Source organism: Mytilus trossulus, chromosome 10 (assembly GCF_036588685.1).
Source record: "Mytilus trossulus isolate FHL-02 chromosome 10, PNRI_Mtr1.1.1.hap1, whole genome shotgun sequence".
Classification (NCBI taxonomy): domain Eukaryota; kingdom Metazoa; phylum Mollusca; class Bivalvia; order Mytilida; family Mytilidae; genus Mytilus; species Mytilus trossulus.
The window spans coordinates 56,271,443-56,295,705 of record NC_086382.1 but is presented as its reverse complement, the minus strand read 5'-3'; the positions used below and the strand labels follow the sequence as shown (position 1 = coordinate 56,295,705).

Below are 24,263 nucleotides of genomic sequence, written 5' to 3'. Positions count from 1 at the left end.
AAATGTTTGCATGTAGTACTAAGTCGAATATGTATGGTTTCTAGATTTAAATCTATTTTTTTGTTCATTACTTTTAGATGGTTAGTGGTCAAAGACTCCTTTGTTGCTTACATCCGTCCAAGAGATGGTTTGGTATGTGATGTCATGCTGATGGACACCGATTTTAAAATTGAAACAGGAATGGGTGCAACTGGTGCTCCACATGGTTTACTGATTAGCAATCTCTCAAGGTTAGTTGGGATAGAAATGGGTGTTATTGGTGCTACATATTGAAAAATTAGATAACAAGTTCTAAGGAAGCATTTCAGTTGAAAGCCTTAAAAATTGCATGCCTGAGAGAGATTTTATTGGCTGTCAGATTCGACTGACTGTCATAATTTCTGACTTAGTGAATCAACAGTGGGGACTGAATTTTGGGTGAATGGGTTCTCTCATGGTCTCCTGATTAATAATTATCGCAGTAGGAACTCAAAGATTTTTCAATATCAAATAAGAAATTTGTATCCAAAACCCCATTGATTAAAAGTTAATTTACTGTTCATAAGACTGTTACTTAACAAACTACAATTAATACCAGGTATATCATACAGTTTTGTTTACTTTTAGTGCAAATCTTTAATAAGGTAAACATTTTATTTTCAATTCATTAATTTATTTACATTTTATATTTAGTGTATTATACTTAGTGTTGCAATGTAACTTGCACTTTTTTGTTAGATTTGAGGCTAAGCTTTATTGTGGCAGTATTTTATACCGCTATAAGGCTGCTTACGATATATGTGTGGGTGAATGTGCCATTTCACATTGTCATGATTGTGAAGAACTAACCTAAAATTAATTGTTTAAGCATTTTATTGTTTTAGTTATGATATTTTCAAGGTCCACAAGACATGTATTAAAATTAAAATTTAAATGAATACTATGTATTAAATTTGATATTGTTATTTGCAGGAATTTATTAGCTAAATGTTGGACCAGTAGAAAAGCTGAGGAATGGAAGGCTAGTATAGAAACAGCTGTATCTACTGGTATGGGCAGCGATTACACTAAGAAAAATAGATTTAATTCATTTGCACCTGTAAGAGAAAAGTCATATGCAAAATGGTAAGGATTATAAATGTAGGAGTACATGTATACTGTAAACCAACATATTTTCGCGGATACTTTATTTTGCTTTTAGCCGTTTCGAGTCCATTTCGCAGCAATTTAATTTTAAGATTTTCTAATTAACTTGATATAGTTAAATAAGGAAAAACCCAAGTTAAACATATTCGTGACAATTTAAATTCGCTTTTTTTTTTCTACTCGCGAAAGTCACGAAAAAATAAATCGCATGTGAAAATTAGTGGGTTCACAGTATACATTTATTATAAGGAATATGAAAATGGTTGTAAGTTTGATGATAATGGGAGTTTAAACGACCTAAACTGACTATTCAGTCCTTGCACGGTCGGTAGTTGTTAGTTTGTTTTTCAAGAGATGACTTAAAAAATCAAGTCTGCATGTGCATGTGTTTTTATGAATGGAAATTACTGTGACATTGCTTGAATTGATTAGTCTATTAGACTTTTATATATTTATTTACTAAGAAATATAGATTTCTTGATATGTTTCTGTTGCCCAAGAAATGTCACACAAAAGGACAAAAGAATAGATTATTTAAATACATTACAAGAGTATCAGAAAAGTCAAATGCAAAATCAAAAGGTGCCAAAAACTAAAATTATATTATTGCACCTACAATGTTTGATACTTTACAGAAACAGCAAGAAAATAGAAATATGTATAGATTTATTTGAATTGTGGTAAAATGCTGTAAACCTAAATGATATATATATAATATATTTTTAAAGTCATCGATCTTTGATAATGAAACTAGTTAATGAATTATACTGCAGCTGGTTCATCATTAGGGACATAGGTCATTATATGGAAATTATTGAACTGTGGAATTTATTTAGTTGTGTTTCTGGTCTTGATATTGATATTAGACAGAATAATTCAAAAAAATAATAGCTGTTTCTTTAAAAGATATCTGGATGCAATTTTAGTCTTGTAGAGAGTGACGTTTCTGTTACCTTATGGATTTTTATTTTAGAAATTGGACTTAGTTTGTCACCGAATATTTTCACAAAAAATCACTCAATTGTAATTGATGACTATGGTTGATGCAGATTGCTTGATTTTAAAAACTTTCTGAAATAATGAATATCTATCTGAGTTCTGAATTAAGCTTTCATGTAAGATACAACTTTACAAACTGAACAAATTGCAAAGGTCAGAATGATACAAGAATCAATTCAGTTTTATATTTAAGTATCATCATCTGATCATATGCAGTTCAGTATAAAAAATGAATCTACTGATAACGGATATTTTATAAAAAAAAATTGATTGAATGCTACACAATTGGTATTTTTAGGGTTTTCCCTTAAGGTGGTACCCAACACTTTCACTAAAATTAATTTGGCTCGTTTAATTTCCATAAAATTTAGTCAAAGTATTTACTTTGACCCTTTAACAAAACTATAAAAATTTCAAAAATTTTGAACCAACTGTTTTGTCAGAAAAATTACACTGGTTATATAACAGTTTGACAAACACTAATTTTGATCATTGAGAAGCTTTATATTTCTTTTTCACCATAACGTCATTAAAACGTTTAGCTAACTTTACAGAGTTATCTCCCTGTAGTGTTAGGTACCACCTTAACTGTGTTTTGCTAGCAATCTAGATAGAAGACAGATCTGTATCTTCATAATGAAATTTATTCTGCATGTAATAATTCATTAACTATTTCCATGTGGATTTTCTTGTTCATTATAGTATGATGTTATCACTGAATATTTACATTGTATATTATTCCAATATTGATGTATATTAATTAACATCATTCTATATGAAAAAGAAGGTTATCAATAAACATGAGATAGATCACATAAAGGTCACCTTCTTACATGGAATTGCAAGATTATTTTTTTTGTTTTCCTTTACAATAAGCGCAATATAATAATATAGAGATGTGGTATGATTGCCAATGAGAAAACTATCCAACATTAATACATACATTGGGGATTTGGATGTATATAATGGCATAGATCAAACAAGTATAACTAATGCAATTATTTGTTTTTATGGAAGTATCTGGAAATCATCTTTGTCATTCTGTATGGGATAGCAGGTCATGACATATATGAGTATAATGTCAAAATCAGCTCTCCATGATACGGTCAATTATAATTCAATCAGTATGCTATAGGTTGATGTCATGTCATTATAACATATATAATGGCATTCGTTGTCAGCATATTTTTATAAAACTTTTACTAGGGGTTAATATTTGCAATATCTCAGATATATTTTATTCTAGCGGCCAATCCACATTTATAAAAAGAGTTAAGCCCCTTAGAAATATTTAATTTATGGAAAAGGCCTCGTTAGCCCTCTCACAGGTACTATTCTTGTCAGAGTTTTATAAAACTTATACTATAGGTTTATACTAGCAATTTCTCTAATTTTTGTGCTATTTTCCAATTTCCTGACCGGTGTGAGAAAAATATTTCTCCTCACTAGTGAAAAATCTGATCTCGGCAAATGATAAGTCGAAATTCGTTTTCTTCTGAATTTTCCTATTGGGACGTCATGAAAAAAGGTGACCATGCCTGATGAAGTCACATATAGCATGTATAAAGAACACAAGTTTCTGAAAATCTTTGAAAAAGAAGGATAAAAATCATAACAGAAACAGATTCCTACACTATAACTCGTGTATTACGACATTTCTTCACTCTCGACATTTAAATTTTAGTTATTTAAAGAGCTTAGCAAGCCTCACGCTTTAAATAATAGAATTTAACTGTCTTGAGTGGAGAAATATCGTAATACACTTGTTGCAGTGTAGGAATCTATATATCTCTAACAAGTTTTATAATGATGGAGGATCAACTTTTTAAAAGACTTATGTCCTTTGGAAATATAAAATATGTGCCGGGATATGTGGGACATTGGAACTCTGTTATGAATATTACCTTGTAATTATTGTAGGTTTATAGATGGTAGTTCCTACTTTAGTGCTGTAGCAGAAGCCTTAGAGAGCGCCAAAGAGGAAATATTTATTACAGATTGGTGGTAAGTTTAATGTGTCCTTTATGTTATGATACCTGACAAACAGGAATATCTTCTCTTGAAATAGGAACCTATTATATACCTGAATATCTAAAGGGTCTATTTATTTCTTAATTATTTGGGAGGGTATAACACCTTATCGCTATGTGTCTGTCATTACTTTTTTAAAATTTTGACGTTATAATAGAAAATATCTGATGCCACAAGACAGAAGTGATTGTTCTAGCGGGACAGATTTCAAAATAACGATAAGGTATATACAAAACCATCAACTGGTAATATTGTTCTCCTTTTAATGTTGTTAAGAGATGCATAGATTAATTAAGTGATAAAGTGCAACATGCTTCTTGAAAGTGTCATTAAAAAGGTTTATATGGTTTCCTAGACTTCCTTATGGACTGGATGATATGTATATATATCCTGTTTGTATCTATCTAAGGATCGAGCAGGGTTTATCAAACTTCTAACAATTCTTCTTTGTTATACATGTATATATGACAACTAACAATTCAGCAACCCTTTACAGTGTGTACTTGAAAGGTCATTAGTGGATTTAAAATTTGAAATAAAAACACATATCCTCCCACGAAATATCGTACAAGCTGGTGCACTCGGAGACTAATATCAGTATAATCTTTATAAATGGATCAAACTTCATCAGTTATAAATTTATAGTTGAAAGACTAATAATTAATCAATATTAACTGTCATGACTGTGTGTACCTGAACCAGATCAAAGGTTTAAATGAATAGTAATGAATTATAAAATAATTTTAATGTTGAATTGTGGTTGATGCTTGTAAAGAGAAAAGAATATTGGTATTATTTGCTTTTGTTGTTATGACGAATTAATTAATTTTAAAAAGATTAAATTTCTGGGAAAGCGAGTTTTCAAGTGCATATCAGTCAAGTGTCAGTCAGACTTTCACTTATAAACAAATGATAATGCTGGGAATTGCAATTGAATAAAAACTTAACAGAAATCCACAAACTCTAGCAAATTAAAAATAAACATATGTGCCAAAAAAACAGGTTTAGAAAGTGTAAAAAGGTCAATTGATAAACCAGAGCGTAAGTTTTAAACTTGGCAAGCTTTGATGTACACTCCAGCTAGAATTTAACAACATTAAAAAACAAGTGTCTACTATTATGTCCTGGGTGAGAAACATGATGAAATGAGACACCAACCTACATAATAAAAAGCTGAACTTCTAGAGGCTGTTAGTTTTCTCGTTTGAATTGTTTTACATTGTCTTATCAGGGCCTTTTATAGCTGACTATGCGGTATGGACTTTTCTCATTGTTGAAGGTTGTTGGTGACCTACAGTTGTTAATGTCTGTGTCATTTTAGTCTTTTGTGGTCAGTTGTCTCATTAGCAATCATATCACATCTTCTTTTTTTTTTTTTATAATATATGGATAAGGGAGCATTTCTATTAAATCATATTAGTTTATATTTATGGTTGAAAGGAATAAGATATAGTTTGATAAGAAAAATATGAAATAAGATTTGAATTTCTTGTTTAAACAAACCTGAATATCAGACAAAGTTGAAATAAATTTTGATTGGATAAAAAATTAATACAATAAAATGAATTGCCATATTTATCTTGTCTGTTCAAGGGGAAGTTTATTAGATTTATTTTACAAATTGTGCATTGTAAAATCAATTTAAGTTGTTTGTTTTTTCTGAAGTGGTTTTTAGTTTATAAATTAATCTGTAATATTAAATTGACATCAAATTCCCTAGAAAAACAATGAGTTTGAAGATAATGAATCAATTGTGCTAGTATTATGTAAGATGTGAGAATAAAAATGATTAAGGTTAGAATGAAAGTCAAATCCTGATGGAATTGATGGGTTGAAACTTTTATAATCTCCAAACAAAGGATATTTATTAGGTCTAATTGATCACTGGCGGAAAAACAGAGATGTATAAATTGTTAAAAGCTTTAATAAGTACCTTGAACTTTTTGCCCTATACTTCATATATACATTAATTGTTTGAATGCTATAATGTATAACTCATAATCATGCTGATTCTAAAAGTATGTCTATCTTACTGATGGCTATAGCTAGGATATGAATTGGAGAATAGAAATAGGGAACGTATCAAAGAGACAACAATCCGAATAAAGAGCAGAAAATAGCAGAAAACCCACCAATGGGTTTTCCACAGAGCAAGAAAATCCCTCACCCAAAGGCAGACTTCAGCTGCCCCCATAAACACAAATGTGTACTAGTTCTGTAACTTCACATGAATATCCTAATGTTGGCTTTAGCTACTATAGGTATGACTGTCCTTTTGATGTCTAGAACCAAGAGTATCCTGAGCTATTGCTTGACCCCTCTACTAATTGTTGTAACCATGCATATCCTTCTGATAGCTATATAAATGACTATCCTCTTGATAGCTTTCGGTTATAACAATAGCCATGACTATTCTCTCGATAGCTTTTGGTTATAACAATAGCCATCATCATACTATCCTCTTGATAGCTTTTGGTTATAACAATAGCCATCATCATACTATCCTCTTGATAGCTTTCCGTTATAACAATAGCCATGACTATCCTCTTGATAGCTTTTGGTTATAACAATAGCCATGACTATCCTCTTGATAGCTTTTGGTTATAACAATTGCCATCATCATCCTATCCTCTTGATAGCTTTTGATTATAACAATATCCATCATCATATTATCCTCTTGATAGCTTTTGGTTAAAACAATAGCCATCATCATACTATCCTCTTGATAGCTTTTGGTTATAACAATAGCCATCATCATACTATCCTCTTGATAGCTTTTGGTTATAACAATAGCCATAACTATCCTCTTGATAGCTTTTGGTTATAACAATAGCCATGACTATCCTCTTGATAGCTTTTGGTTATAACAATAGCCATGACTATTCTCTACTGACTATAGCTATACATATTCTATTGTTTTGTGTTATGTTATGTAATGAAATGAGCATGATTTTGCTGGCTTTTGGAATTTCAGAAAGCAAATATTGGCACTCCTCATACCTTTTTATTTTGACCAAATTTTGGCCTTATGGTCCTTACTGTTTTATTGATTATGTAGCAATTCTTTATGCAAATCAACTATCTGTAGTTATTGACACTGGTGATATAGTTGATGTGTATTTAGCATGTTAAGTAAATTTTGTGTTCAGATCTTGTGTATTTATTTGTAATTGAACTACTGAACAAATGTCAAACCATAATAAATAAACCCATCATAGACACCAGGACAGAAATTTTACTCCTGCACCAGACATGCATTTTGTCCACAAAAGACTCATTATTGAAAAAAATGTTAAAAAAAAAAAAAAAGGAAAAAGAAGGCCTTTGAAATAAATTACAAAAAGATTAACAGACTGCTTATATATAAATCAGGTAGTTAATAATATTGACACAGTTGTCTAGCAGTTGTTTAAATTCTGACAAAATAATCTATATAGCTATAGACTTCTTGACATTGAAGTGCTTTGATGATAAAGCTCTCAAGAAAAGAAATGATGAAATAAAGGATTAGGTTTCCTGTATCCTGTTTAGGAAAGGTTGGAAATTTAATTTTAATTATTCTCTTCTTCCTGATGGACATTACCTGGAAAGATCATAATCATATTGTTTTGTCCAAATCATGAGATTGAATCTATATTTAGATTGAATCTATAATTGGAACTACTTATCTAGTAATTAGAAAAATGTTGTGACTATTTTTTCACATGTTTTTTCAAGATTTACTAAAAATAATAACCAGTAATCAAATTTATAGTCTAGACATAAATAATGTCACCTGTCAAGGATATCAAAATGTAATGGTGTTATACAGGAAATAGAGTGAATAGACACATATCTACTCATGTAACAAAAGTAACAATTAATTACAACTTTGTTAGAATCTCAGATATTGAGATGCATGGTATTATAAGTTACTACAACTGAGTATCAGGGGCGGATTCAAATGGGGGTATGACAGGAGTGGGCCTCCTTAAAAGCATTGATTGTCCGCAGCTTAATAAAGAATATTTTAATATCAGTGAACATTAATTTAAGTTTGCGACCCCCTCTAGAATCCTGGATCAGTCCCTGAGTATAGACCAAGACAGATATACTTTTACAAATGAAAAGACAGAATAAAATCTAGGAAACTAAATCTTAGGCAGTATGAACCCCCACCCCCCCACCCTCTTTTCTATAGTGACCTCAAGTCATCTTTAGACAAGAAGACAATTGTCTTAAGCTTTCCAAAGTATATTCTAAGCAATCCTCACCTGACCCATCTGGAAAAACGTTTGTGATGCACAAAAAAAGAAAAAACAATATCAAACAACACACACATCTTGATAACCTCACTTGGTGCAGAAACAATTGGGGTGGTTTTACTGTTACTTAAACCATGTGCATGATGTTGGTCCTTTTATAACAAACTATACAGAATGTTTTTTTCTCATTGTTGAAGGTGATAGGGTTGCTTATTTTTGCTTCTACAAATGTATCCACTTCATTTGAACTCTTTTGGAAAGTGGTCCCTTTGCAATCATACTACGTCTCTATTTTTATATAGATGTACACAAACCTTCCCGTTTGACTATCTAAACCATTTGTCCCTAAAAAAAGAACACACTGAAAAAACCTGCACAGTGCTTCACTATAGCTATAAACAATAAGTATATATATAACACCTAGTTTTTGAAAAAAGGAGACGTAGAATTATTTACAATGAATTTCGTTTTGCATTTTATAGATAACAAAACTTATGTTGACAAAAATATTTTGTTTGTAGGTTGAGTCCTGAAATTTACTTGAAACGTCATACTATGGATTGGAATAGATGGAGACTAGACAAAGTTTTGGAGAGAAAAGCTGTAAGTCATATTTTACATAATCACAACACTCACTTCAATCGGACCATTCACTGAACAAATATTTTTATCAGTGTCACACATTTCTCAGGTGCTACTATGAATTAAACCAAAAACTTTGTACTTGGCCAGCAGCCTGACGCCTAGGAGTTGTAACATTCGAGAGCTTTTTAGAACGGTCAGACAGTGAGTTTTTTCCTGTTTGCCAATACATTGAATATTCAACAAGTTGAATGGTCTTAATATCCTGTTATTTGTCACACATTTCTACAGAACTACTGAACAGAATGACTTCATTGTTGGTCAATTGCTTAAAAGTGATAAATCATAACAGGTGAACCCTTATTGATTTGTCAGACTCTGTCTGAAAGTTCTTCCTGTTGTCCAATACTATGATTTATGTTTAGTGATATACACAAATAAATGCCTGTACCAAGTCAGGACCATGATAGTTGTTCATTTGATGTGTTTGAGCTTTTGATTTTGCTATTTTGATTAGAGACTTTCCACTTTCCAATTTTCATCGGAGTTCAGTTGTTTTTCATCGGAGTTCAGTAGTTTTTCATCGGAGTTCAGTTGTTTTTCATCGGAGTTCAGTAGTTTTTCATCGGAGTTCAGTAGTTTTTCATCGGAGTTCAGTTGTTTTTCATCGGAGTTCAGTAGTTTTTCATCGGAGTTCAGTTGTTTTTCATCGGAGTTCAGTAGTTTTTGCTTTTTTCTTAGCCAGACAACACATACACATTCTTGTTCATGAATACCTTAGTTTGTTATTTCAAGCTCAAATGAAAACACAGTTATCATCCTTTGGTTTTCATTGTCTACAAATTTAGTCTGTCATGTGAACAGTGTATTAGTTGCAATTTTGTTCTGATCCCTTCCAAATTTATTGTTAATGTCAGAAGAATTAAAGACCCCTTAACTTTAAATGGTCCCTATTATTTTCAGTTAGAGCTGATGACATTTTCATAATTTGCTATATTTTGACCCAGAAGTGGTACACCACAATGTGAAAATATAATTTGGAATGCACAGTTTGGATATTTTTAATCTTCATTTATTGTCTATTAGAAATTAAATGCACTACAAAATAACTGCTTTCTAGCTATAGGGTCAAATGATCTTTAAGAAAAATATATGGAAAGGGAGATTTTGTCCAAGAGTCTCCTTTTGTTTAGCAGAATATTTCAAGCTATAATGAAAAAAAATAACTGAAATAAATTCTTGTTATAGGGTTTCATCCCATTATGATGTAATAATCATGAAAAACAATTCACAATAGCTTTAACTTTAGTGTTTTAAATTTGTTTTATTATCATGCAGCTTGCATGCAATGTGATAATAAAATCTGCTAAAGTCCATGTATTTGTTTTTTGCAATCAGTATTACAATGTATTACAAGTACAGAAAATACCTTCATCTAAAATTAATCAAATATTGTCAAAGAAATTTGTAAGACTATATCACAACTCATTATGATTATTTTTAATAACAACATTAATGTTTGATTATCCTTCCAAGAAATCTCAGAATTCTTTTACGTTCTAGGCTTTGAAATGAAGTTTTTGCTACAATTAATCAAGTGTTGTTTGAAAAAAGATCTCTAAATGTCGTATTAATTCAGCTTTTCCAGAACAATTGATTTAACCCTTGAAATCAGTTTGAAATTTAATTAACTTTGATTGATTCTCTAATACGTGTTTTTATTTGATTGATTTTATTCCACTTAGGTTATAAATCCAGCTTTTATAAAAATAAGACGATATATGTGGTATAATTGTCATTTAGACAACAATCTGTCAAACATTGTCACGAGGTTTCTTGAAAGATATTGTAGCGTTACAGTAGATTAGTCTGACTACTATACCACAAAGTCCCCAATAAAAGTACAAAAATAAGGAAGACTATAGAAAGTTGATACAATGACACAGATTAAGAAACACTGATTAAGAAAAACTATACATAGGATATTTCTTTGTCTGTTTGTCTTTTTTGTCTGTTTTGTTTTGTTTTAGCCTTGGCATTGTGAGTTGATTTTTGATCGATGAAATAGAATATCCCTCTGAAAACTATTGAATACAGTTAAAAGGTTATGTGGGGCTATATTAATATTTCAATGAGACAAACCAAAATACTGTATTATTTGAAAAAGTGAAATAACAGTACTCTGATAACCATATAAAGGGCACCTTTGTTTAAAAATTTTTCTTTCTTCATTTGAAGTAACCACAGTGTAATTTTATAGTTTTCATTAGACTTAATGTTGTTTGAAGTTTGGTTATTAGACTGTTTTCCTGTATGTAGGTCTGTCAGTTTGTCTGTCCATTTGTTATTAAGTTACCTGTACTTGTATATACCAAATCATGTTTTGATAAAGATTTCTTAGTTCGTTGAACATGGAAATCATAGTCAGATGGAGTATGTTGGACAATAAGACACACACTTGTTTTATTTATATTTAAAAAAAAATTTACCCTTCCATATGATTTTTGATATAACTTGTATATTTTGTATTTTTTTCTTTTGCAGAAAGAAGGAGTTAAAATATTTATTTTATTGTACAAAGAAATGTCAGTAGCATTAAATATCAGTAGTATCTACAGCAAACATATTTTATCAAAGGCATGTCCAGAAAATATCAAAGTAAGTTGCTTATCTGTGAGGATAATCAATTATTTAGAATATGAAAATAAGAAGATATGGTATGATTTTTTGAGACATCTATCAAATAGAGAACAGGATGTCAACAACTCCAGGTCACCATGCATGTTATAGTCTTCAATAATGAGTAAAACCCATGAGATAAATACAGTAAGCTATAATAAAAAGTGGACAAAATTGAAAACAATGGCTACCTCTAAGCTAAAACAATAAACCCAAACAATAGTGGCACCCAACCCCCAAAATGAGAAAAATATTAATATAAAAAGAAGTTAAGAATGTGCACATTACTAACAAATTGGGTAAATGTTTATGATAATTGTAGAAGACCACATTCTATGGTGGCTACAAGAAACATGCATCAGTATAGTTACAAATAGAGATAGTTGAGCAATAGTATTTTAACCATGAGAATGTTATCAATATCAAGATTATCTAAGAACTTGTTCTATATTTAGATATTACGACATCCTGATCATGGAGCGGGTGGTGTTTTACTGTGGGCTCATCATGAGAAAATTGTATGTGTGGATCAAAAAGTAGCATTCCTCGGTGGCATTGACCTGTGTTATGGTAGATGGGATGATGCACAACACAAGTAAGTAGAATCAGTGTTATGGTACATCATTAATGAGTAAATTAGATACATTCCAGGAAAATAAAATTGCACAGAATTAAATTTCTACATCACATCAGTGGCTGCGTAAAAACAATGCTTTGAAAATTTAAAATGCAATTTTTTTTTTTGTTTCACATATTTTTTGCAATTCTATCAATAATGATAACATTACAAAAATTGCTATATTTACAGTATTTGATATTACATGGCTGAGAACCATGTAAACTTATAAATATTTCCTATATTCACAGATTAACAGATTTAGGTTGTGTTATCTATGACCATGGCACTTCTGTACAGGTAATACTAATCTCGGATTTACTTATAATAATAATAATAAAAATATATTCTTTATCTGTACTTGACATGTATTAAAAATGCATTATGACACAAGCAATGAAAAAGCAATCTTGTATTTGTCAATCTTTATTTCAAGTCATTTTTTATATCAGAAGAACAGAAAGCAAATATTAAAAAGAAGAAGTGGTATGATTGTCATTGAGACAACTCTTCTCAAGATGAGATCAAATAACACAGAAGTTAACAACAATAGGTCACTGTATGCCCTTTAACAATGATCAAAGTCCATACCACAGATATGACTGTCATATTGTACATACACTAAATGGTTGACAATCTTGTGTTAAAATCATCTCATATATACAAACAACTCAATATCAAATTAAAATTGATTCATTAGAATCAAAAACATTTAGCACAGTCTGTTATTCTATATAGATTTTCTATAACTGATACCTAACTAATCTATGAAGAGGACAGAATTAGTAGTATGAATTTGTTAGGTGTGCTAACAGCTTATAGTAGTACTTACAGAGGATGAATAAGACATCGATAAAATTGAGAATGGAAATGGGGCATTTGTCAAGATAATACTTCTCATCTACAGTTAGTGTTTATGTAATTTCAGATAAATGGCCAAGCTGTAACAGGTGAGGATGATAATGAAGGTATAACTATATGTGTGACACCACCTAGTCCGAATCGTCATAAAGATTTATACACTCCAGACGAGCCTAAATCTTTGCCAAATCAAACTGATAATCAGGAATCTTGTGTGTGTTCAGGACACAGAGCAGATAGTCCTCATGGCTATGCTTATGCAAATGATACCGAGGAAAGTACGGCTGAAATCAATCAGCAAGATGCTTATAAACATTCAGACTCTGTCATTCCAAATATATTAGAAATAGATGTGCCTTCAGGTAATTGTGATTATAATTCTGAGGATGAGGGAGTGGAGGATGGGACCAAGATTGTTAATCAACAGGAAGTGTCTGTCACAGTTCATGAAATCGGTTCTCAACCTTCTGATGAAGAAAAAATGAGAAATATTGTTAATTATATGCAAAATCAAGCTTTTGCTTCTAAAGCTAAAGCTGTAATACAGAAAAATGCTCAACTAACTTTGAATTGCTCAAACGTTCTGGAAGACAAAACCTGCCAAAGAGAACATAAGGAGAGTGAAAAAAATCATTTGATAAGACAAGAGGAAATTACAGAAGATACTTCAACAGCTGACGGCATACAAAGGCCTAAGTCAGCAAAAGAATTTAGGATGGAATTAGAGAAAAATAAAAAAATAAAACTAAAAAATAATTCAAGTGAGAATAAAAAAGATGAAGGCAGAAAGAGTAAGACAAAGTCTAAAATAAGTGAACATGGGATAGTTGAAAAAGGTTTTAAAAAATTAGAAGAGGATTTGCCTGTCTTCATTGATCCTAATGAGCTGCCATCAAAGAAGATAAGAAATGATTCTGGAGAGGTTCAAATGAGGAAAAAATCTCCCTCGCCTATGGAGGTTAATAAGGAAACTTCAACAAAAGTTACAGCATCAAGGGAGAGTTGGGCAAAAAAAAAGTTAAGAACCTCCTTATCTAAAGCTCATAATAAGGAAGATAACAATAATAAAGATACACCTCACGACGGTGAGGAGGAAGTGGATGAACACATACGTAAACGCTGGCGTTTAGTTCTAAACGTACAGAAATTTGAATCAACACTGCAAAAACCTCAAAAGATAGCTGGATTTCCAGAATCAAAGAAACAGCCTTTATCATCCAAAATATCATCTAAAATTGTAAGTATTTGATAAGCATTGAAGGTTTAAAATCTTCAAAGTTATAAGTGTATATATCAAGTGATTTGAGTTTTGATTCAAAACAAATTAAGACCTTATGAACTTAATTTTACCTCCCGACTCATAGGTAGACCTTTTATAGCTAAAATGGATGTTTTGATTAACAGTTTTGTGTATATAATCGATATTTTTCTAAGGTTCCATAAATATTCTGGTCTGCAGCTTAGTTATTTTCACAAATTTTTAATGTTTGATGTCGCGGACACCTTTGAATAGCCATGAACCAGGTAATGCTAGCTTTTAGCTGGGGAACTTCACATGCATTTCTGAGCTTACACAGTCAATCAGGATAATTGCCTTAGAATGTTGCATCCTATTTTGAGTATTGAATGTTTTCAAAATGTGTAAAACATTGCATTATCCACTGATAAGGTTTGTTCAACACTTATCTTTATTGATGATGACTTCCCATTTTCCTTTCAATTGTTCTCTATATATTATATAAGAACTATCAAGCTTCCTCCAAATTAGAAAAAAATTTAGCTTAGAGTACTGAAATTGGCATTAAACACCCCAATAATCGATTAATCAATCAGTATTCAAAAGAAAAGACAAAAACTAAAATGACATAGAAATATAAGGACCTTTTTATGGCCCCGCAATGAAGTTGTCGGTGCCATATATAGTTTTACCCTTTCCGTAATTCCGAAATTCTGTAATTCCGTAATTCTGAAATTCCGAAATTCTGTCATTCCGTCATTCTGCAACAAATCATTATACAGAGTTTTTCTCTAAATGCCTTCAGATATTGGGCGAATTTTTGCTGAAATTTCGAGCTTTGGACTATGAGAAATTGTTGAAAATCACAGTTATACAGACTTTTTTCTAAACACCTTCAGACATTGCACTGGATTTTGGTATGTGAGTTAACCATGATGAGTAACAGGTCAATTTTTGCTGAGATTACAGGCTTTGGACAAAATGTTGAACTTTGAGAAATTGTTAAAAATCAGTTTTACAGTTTTTTTTTTCTACACCCCTTTAGATATTGGGCTGACTTTTTGTATGTGAGTTGACAGTGATGTAGTACAGATCAAGTTTAAAATTCATTCCCCTCCACTAATTTTTGCAGAAATTAAGGGTTTTGGACTTTGAGAAATTGTTGAAAATCACAGTTATACAGATATTTTTTCTAAACGCCTTCAGATATTGAGCTGATTTTAGGTATGTGAGTTAACCATGATGAGTTACAGGTCAAGTATAAGTTTGGTTCCACTTCGCTAATTTTTGCTGTTAGCGTGTATTACAGGCTTTGGACTTTGATAAATTATTGAAAATCACAGTTTTTTTTCTACACGCCTCCAGATTTTGAGCTGATTTTTTATATGTGAGACTACCATCATGTTTGTGTCCACATGTAATTATATTGAAATTGACGATTTGTCAATTTTTTGGGACAGGGCCAATCATGTCGTTTTGACACATCAAGTTTAATGAAGATAGTGGGGTTTTGTAAGATAAAAATTAAATATTCAATGGTTCATGTGGTACCAGAAGTTTTAAGGTCTTTTATGAAGATATTGTTTATTTTACAGAAAGATAGAATAAGACATGATAGAAAAGACAGTTTAGATGGAATTAACAGTTTAGATGGAATTAAAGAAGAGCTTGATTAGTAAGTTTTATAAATATTTCTTTTGTTATTTTATATATTTACAAGAACACACCTGCGAAATCGCGGGCATTCAGAGATTAGTTCAAAGTATGTTATGTTGGAAGAATTTTGTAAAATACTGAATGACTGGAGAATTTCAGCAAAAGTATCATAAGCCATAGGTTAATGGGGACATGAAAATGTCTTTTTTATCCCTTCCCCTTCATTTTTAAAATTCCTAATTTTTGGTTTTCTATCAATTTCAATATGAACATTTAAGTAACTGAGGAGCCTGTAATTCAGTGGTTGTGTTACATTTTTGTTTTTTGTCATTTTTTTTTAACATAAATAAGGCCGCTAGTTTTCTCTTTTGAAATGTTTTACATCGTCATTTCAGGGCCTTTTAAAGCTGAGTATGTGGTATGGGATTTGCTCGTTGTTGAAGGCCGTACAGTGATCTATAGTTGTTAATATCTGTGTCATTTTGGTCTCTTGTGGAGAGTTGTCTCAACATGGCAATCATACCACATCTTTTTTTAGTAATCAATGAATTTTGTAAAAGATTTAATGACTGGAGAATTTCAGAAAAGGTATCAAAAGTTCACATGAATAATTTTAGCGCTTATATGTATATTATGAACATTCATTACTATGTAAATAAAGTGTATTTACTTTCAATTCTAAGTTTACTAATCAATCCATGGTGGTCAAGTGATATAGTATACAGACCCTTTGCATTTAATAAACTCTGTGACCGCTGAGGATAATAGTAAACTTGAAATTGATAGCAGATAGAATTAAAATACACTTTATTCATAGTATATTAATGTATGTTCAAAGTATACAGAAAAACACAAACCGGAAGTCTAATCTGACTTAAAATTTCGTCCAATTACGGGACAATATCCGGATGCCTTTTTTCTCGTTTTTCTCTCAAAATAACTCAATCTGAATAATCATATGAATGAATGACAAAGGCGACTATGCACTGTACCTAGAGGTTACAGAGGCATGTTGATTAATTTATTGTGGAAAGAAGAGAAGCGACACCCAAAATGAGGTCTTCTCGTTTAATAGTATAGGTTATTTATGATGCAAACTGAATACATGTATTTCCAATGTGCTGATTAACTCTAGATCTTTTTATTTTTGTATCTAGCTGTGGAAACACCAAGAGATCATTTCTGTCATCTTGAATCAAAGTATGGATCATTTCATGGTTTATTTGACAAATGTTTAGTTTTTGTGGTTTGATATATTTCTCACATATTATAAGCATTCTAAGGTCAATTTAATTTGATGTACGGAAGGATTGTTAGGTGTTCATGTCTATCTGTCAGGTTTCATATGACCATGAACTCATTTTTTGGGAAAAGATGGAATGAAACTTAGTTACTGACTTGATATTTAAAAATCTTCCAAGGCTGGTCACTTCCTTTTTCATACATAAAATAAAATGCATTGATCATAATATTCTACAAATCCTATTCATAAACTTTTCCAGAAATTTATCAATGTGAAATATGCTCAGATATTCAAGTTACAAAATGATGCTATACTTGTCTAGAAAATTGCATAACTTCTGTTAGATGCAGGAATCTAATAACTGTTCCAAAAATATAAAAAATGTCATTTGAAAAGTAATTTTTTGTTGAGCCTGCAACTTTTGTTGCAGAAAGCTGGACATAGGGATAGTGATCCGGCGGTTTACGGCGGCGGTGTTAGCTAACTTTTTAATGTACGAATGCTTTATACTTTGTATATAGATGCCTCATGTTACGAAGTTTCTGTCAGTCACATGTCAAATGTCCTTGACCTCATTTTCATGTTTCAGTGACCACTTGAAAAAATAAGTTCAGATTTTTTGTAATGTTGAATTCTCTCTTATGATAAGTAATAGGATAATTATATTTGGTATGTGCGTACCTTGCAAGGTCCTCATGCCCATCAGACAGTTTTCACTTGACCTCGACCTCATTTCATGGATCAGTGAACAAGGTTAATTTTTTGTGGTCAAGTGTACATTTCAGATACTATGAGCAATAGGGCTAGTATATTTGGTTTATGGAAGGACTGTAAGGTGTACATGTCCAACTGGCAGGTGTTATCTGACCTTGACCTCATTTTCATGGTTCAGCGGTTATAGTAAAGTTTTTGTGTTTTGGTCTGTTTTTCTCATACTTTATTAATGTTTATGCAATAGATCTACTATATTTGTTGTATGGAGTGATTTTAAGGTGTACATGTCTAGTGGGCATATGTCATCTGACCTTGACCTCATTTTCATGGTTGAGTGGTCAAAGTTAAGTTTTTGAGTTTCCGTCTTTTTATCTAATACTATATGCCATAGGTTAACTATATTTGGTCTATGAAAATATTTTATGATCTATATGTCAGTTGTGCAGGTTTTATTTGACCTCAACCTCATTTTCATGATTCATTGCTCAGTGTAATATATTTAAGAAAAATAGACCAAAACACAACAACATTAATACTATAAGTAATAGGTCAACTATAATTGTAGAATGGAAACAGTGTTTTCATGATCCTAGCTAAAAAATATAATTATAAGTATTGAATGCTTTAGCACTCATAAAAAATGTACCTCGGATAAGGCTTTTACACCCCAATGAAGTTACAAAAAGAAGCATTCAATTCTTAAATCAAATACTGAATACAATCCATTGTTACATGAATAGAATGATTATTTTTCTCTAGTTTAGATGCACCTTTTAATCATGATTATTTTTCTCCAGTTTAGATTCACCTTTTAATCATGATTATTTCTCTCCAGTTTAAATTCACCTTTTAATCATGATTATTTTTCTCCAGTTTAGATTCACCTTTTAATCATGATTATTTTTCTCCAGTTTAGATGCACCTTTTAATCATGATTATTTTTCTCCAGTTTAAATTCACCTTTTAATCATGATTATTTTCTCCAGTTTAGATTCACCTTTTTATCATGATTAATTTTCTCTAGTTTAGATTAAATTATAATCCTGGTACCTTGGATAACTAATTAGATTCACCTTTTAATCATGATTTTTCTCTAGTTTAGATTCACCTTTTAATCATGATTTTTCTCTAGTTTAGATTCACCTTTTAATCATGATTATTTTTCTTTAGTTTAGACACACCTGCCATCTTACATAAAACTTCTAGTGAAATGAAGATAGATGAGTTAGGACTGGTTGGATCCAGTAAGATGTGGATTGGAAAAGATTATGTCAACTTTATATATAAAGATTTTGTGGATTTACATGATCCATTCGAAGGTGAGTTAAGGCAGTAATTAATAAGTGTCATGCTGGATAATAGTTTTTGTTTAAATTATAATAAACTCGGCTTTGTACCTTAAAATTACATAAGACTTGACTTGGGGATTAATATGAGCAGGTAATAAATAATGATACATGTAAAAAAAAAATCGTAATAAAGACAAACTCCCATTTTACTCCCATCATGAAAGAGAACTCATTTTAAGAAGTGCAATTGTTTCTAACGTAGAAGTCAAGTTTTGTATATCTAATCACTAGAATAGAATATCTGGTAGATTACAACTTCATGGTTGTTTTTCCTTACAAATATCTTGGAAGTTTATTGAACACAACATTTATTAAAGCGCATTCATAACAAACCACTGATATTTTTTAATTCATCCAATATATTAGACCTTGTGCATTTAATTCTTTTTTTTAATACAAGATTAGTGAATATTGCATTGAGTGTGTAAATGAATGAATATGGTGTGTTAATGAAGAGAAATTTATGATCTAAAATGTATCTCAACCTAGGCTTTTGTTTGTATGTTACATATTGCTTTTTTCTGTCATTTTAACAATATTCTTTACTTTCCTATTGTTGATTGTGCTTGCAAGTTAACATTGGTTGCTTTGCTTTTTTAAGATTTTATTGACCGAACACAAACTCCAAGAATGCCTTGGCATGATATAGGTGGAGTTGTCTATGGGAAAACAGCCAGAGATGTTGCCAGACACTTTATAGGGCGCTGGAATATGACAAAGGTTTGTATTGTGACTTGTTTTGCTGCTACGATCTTAGTACCTAATTCTTATTTGATGCATATCTTAAGCTGCCCTTGAAGAAAGAGAAATAATACTTAAAATGTAGTTTCCCATTGGTATGTGTTATTTATTTTATATCATAGTTTTGTGTTCCCCACTCTGTCTATCCATCTTTTCGTCCATTCATAACTTGCTAATACTTGTTGATGGGCTTTCTCAACAGTGTCATGCTGGATCATACAGATAATTTTTAATGTCTCAAAATTTATTGATATATGTCAAAATATTTCTATCACTGTAACTTATTGATATTATTTATGTCAAAATATTTCAGTCTCTGTAAATTATATAAATATGCTCATTTTACATGATTCAAGTTGAGTCATATTTTCTTGTAACAAAAACTACATGCTAAAAATGAAGTTAGCAACACATTTTATTAAATGAAATGTTTCACACCTGATAAAATTGCCACAGGCATTGCATGTCATCGAATTCATTACCCTTGCATAAGGACATGGAAAAAAGTGATTTATTTCTTCCTTTTAATGAGGTGTGACCAGACAGTCTGAAGTTTTTTTTTATTGTTTTGTAAAGAATTACAACAACACCCATTCACAAATATAGTTAAACATGATGAATTAAAAATCCTGTTAATATTAAAACATTCCTAAATATTCTAAAAGTAAACTAAAACTTCTAAAAAAGTAGCTATTTTTTTTACAATCATTGTATATGATTTAATTTAGCCTAGTATGTGTCTGCTTTAACTTAAACGTCTGCTTGAAAGTACATAACAATCATTGTTCATATTTATTTCAAAGAAAGCTTTTCTTAAAATACAGAATTGAAAAGGCCTATTTTTTAATTATTATTTTCTTACCAGGTAGAGAAGGCGAAAAACAATCGTAACTTTCCTTTACTGGTACCAAAAGGATACACTCCACACAATCTGGTTCCTCAGGTTATAAGGGACCAGTGCGATGAAGTTAAATCACAGGTTTGTGTAGTTACTTTTAAGCAAGTTGAATGACTATGTAAATAAGTTTTATTAAAGTTCAATGCCAAACATCAGGGGAAGATACAGGGTTTTCCAAAGGGGGCATAAGTCATGAAAAAGGAATTGATACTGTGGAGGGACACATGAGGTTTTATTTGGTGTCATCAAAATGGAAGGGAGCTTAGCTTATATAAGTTCTGAGCCAGGTATATGCCTTCTACACTTTATCCTTGATCTACCACTGAACATATCAAATTTTCAAAATGACAATTGTTTGAAAATTGAATTATTAAAAAAACCAAAAAAACTAATTGCTGTTTTAGAAAAAAAAAAAAGATTTCTTGATTTCTTTTGTTTCAAATTGTGAAATAACAGGCAATATTAATGATGAGCAAATGACTTGCGGGTAGAAACAATATATTGTTTAATAATCTACTATGATTTATTGTGTTCCAACATTGATATCTGAATGAATTGTACTATGATAAACTGGAATTTGTCTTAGTAGGTCCAAATCACGATGCAAATTATTTTTAGTGTCAATTTGTGAATGACTATTATTTTGTTTTTATACCTCTTCCACTTTTGACACAGTATTGAATTTTCTGTATATTTTCAGATACTTAGAAGTGCTGGTGGTTGGTCATGTGGTATACAGAAACGGGAGACATCAATACAGACGGCATATTTACATTGTATAGAAAGTGCTAAACATTATATCTACATTGAGGTTAGTGTATAAGAACACTTGATGTCATTATTAAGCGCAATTTATAGATTAGAATAAGTAGCTTTAAGATATTTGCACGTTCAATTCAAACTATGTTTTGTATAAAATAGTGTTGCATTGTAGTTTTTACACATATAAAGTAATGCCAATGAGAATGAATAATTTTGCTGCCACTTTCTGAAGAAAAGAAGAAAAAAAATCTGTAGAACAGCTTGATATCATAGACTAATTAGGACTCCTGAAGAAGAAAAAGGCTCAAATCCATTCAATTGTCTTAAAAGTTATTTTTATCTAGACTGTACCAAGTCAGGAATATGACAGTTGTTATCCTTTCCTTTGATGTGCTTTGTCATTTGATTTTGCCTTTTCATTAGGGACTTTCTGATTAAATTTTCCTCAGAGTTCAGGATTTTTGTCATTTTACTTTTGGTTCATATAAATGTTTAATCTGGTTAAATTGGTTTAATACTTTTGTTTTTCAGAATCAATTCTTCATCACATATATAGGGGACCATGCAGTTGTTAAAAATGAAATAGGTGAAGCTTTATTTAAAAGAATTGTCAGAGCTCATAGGTTAGTAAAACTTGCATACTATGGATTCATAATTATTTGTTGGTTACCAATTTTCGTGGATTTTATAGGTATAGGTGGACCTGGAAATTAAATGTTTAAGGAATAGCAAGTTTTCTATATAGGCTTGTATGCAGACTTTGCCAGAAACACAAACACGTAAGTTTTCCATACCCACGCAAATAGATGAATCCACAGTATAGCGTATAGCGAGTTATTTTAGCTGTTGTAAAATTCTGCAATATTCATAGAATAAGGTATATGAAATATTTTGGCGACTTCTATTTTTAAATTTTTAAATTGGCGGAATTTATTTTGGTGATTTGGATATATCTGCGAAAATAAGCGAAAATTTACACCCTTCAAAAATAACCCTTATAGGGTATTATTGGTTGATTAGTAATTTGTGATGTATTATCATTTTATATAAATCATTTATATCAGTTGTATATATTATTATAGATAAAAAAAAGTTTTGAATGTTTTATGTTTTTGTTTATTTGACTTTCAAGAAAATATCACTCATGCAGACTACATGCATTGATCCCACAATGCATCTGCTTGGATGAAACTGCACAGTTTCCAAATTTAGATCAAATATAGGAGATGTAGTTTATAGGAAATCTGATTTAAAGTGAATTTCTCTATTTGTATTCACAACAGCTGGATGTTTAGAATACTTTCTTTAACCTGTTGATAATATTTGTTATAAAAGGATAAATAATTGTTTTTACTTGTTTAAAGATTATATTTTGAGAAAAACAGAATTGCTGAATACATGGCAGCTAATTGAATTCTATTATATCTTCCAGGAACAATGAAACATTCCGTATATATGTTGTTATGCCATTATTGCCTGCCTTTGAAGGAGAAATAGGAAAATCTGGTGCCTATGCTATTAAGGCCATCACTCATTATAATTACACTTCTATATGCAAAGGACCACAGTCACTGTGGCACAATTTAGCGAAAGAAGGTAAGATAATCAGAAAAATCGTCAAAAGGAATAATATACTGCACAATATCCTTTTGCATGTACTTTATACATATGTATATTATTTTCAATAGCAGGGATACTATTTTTAAGCATTCTGGTAATGAGTTTACATGCAGACACCAATAAAGTGTATATATGTACAACCTATCATTCCGACTGTAGTCCCTTATTTAAAGATTATTAAAGGGGTCACTGTCTGTGCATTCATGACAGTCCATTTTATTGCAGAAGAAATTAGTGTCATGGTTAACTTACAATCTCCATCAGTCGATCAACTTAACCTCAGAAATTCATGCAGTAAATCTGTATCTGCTATCTCTGTGGTGTTTAAAGAATACTTACTTGGAATGTCTATTTCAATTTGTCTGATTTGTATTACAGAATGATTGTGGAAATAGATAAGTCAGTGATAGTATATTCCTTCAGTTAATAGAATGATTTGTGATAACATGGGTTTTTATTTGTTGTTACAGGTATAGAACCATTAAATTACATTACATTCTGTGGTTTGAGGACACACACTGAGCTCAATGGCAAATTGGTAAGTTTTATTATCTCCCTTATGCAATATTATATATATTGTGGATAACTTTTATTTTGAAAGTAACACAGATGTCAACTAGCAGGAAAAAATATTACTTAATTATAAATTGGACAAAATTTGCCTACAGGTTATTTAAAAAAAAAAAAAATATGATAAATCCCTGAGGGACAGTAAAACTAATAGATTGAAAAGAAACTGACAACGCCATGGCTAAATTTAAAAGACAAACAGACAAATAATAGTACAGAAGACAAAATATAGAAAACTAAAGACTAAGCAACACAAACCCAACCAAAAACAGGGGGTGATTTCAGGTGCTCCATAAGGGTAAGCAGATCCTGCTCCAAATGTGGCATATATTAAAT

At 30.9% G+C, this 24,263-nt stretch overlaps 1 protein-coding gene across 2 annotated transcripts in view; it reads left to right on the top strand.

Annotated features, from left to right (window-relative positions):
• The window catches only part of LOC134688211 (phospholipase D1-like), a 58,013-nt gene that overhangs the window by 20,575 nt on the left and 13,175 nt on the right, over window positions 1-24,263 (top strand). For both annotated transcript variants that reach the window (XM_063548690.1, XM_063548689.1), the window contains 16 exons: window positions 78-230; window positions 952-1,104; window positions 4,045-4,128; window positions 8,921-9,002; window positions 11,526-11,639; window positions 12,116-12,255; window positions 12,528-12,576; window positions 13,205-14,374; window positions 15,970-16,049; window positions 19,158-19,306; window positions 19,938-20,056; window positions 20,943-21,056; window positions 21,676-21,786; window positions 22,269-22,360; window positions 23,170-23,333; window positions 23,828-23,895. In XM_063548690.1, the coding sequence (XP_063404760.1) occupies window positions 78-230; window positions 952-1,104; window positions 4,045-4,128; window positions 8,921-9,002; window positions 11,526-11,639; window positions 12,116-12,255; window positions 12,528-12,576; window positions 13,205-14,374; window positions 15,970-16,049; window positions 19,158-19,306; window positions 19,938-20,056; window positions 20,943-21,056; window positions 21,676-21,786; window positions 22,269-22,360; window positions 23,170-23,333; window positions 23,828-23,895 (2,842 nt within the window). The remainder of the gene's footprint in view (window positions 1-77; window positions 231-951; window positions 1,105-4,044; window positions 4,129-8,920; window positions 9,003-11,525; window positions 11,640-12,115; window positions 12,256-12,527; window positions 12,577-13,204; window positions 14,375-15,969; window positions 16,050-19,157; window positions 19,307-19,937; window positions 20,057-20,942; window positions 21,057-21,675; window positions 21,787-22,268; window positions 22,361-23,169; window positions 23,334-23,827; window positions 23,896-24,263) is intronic.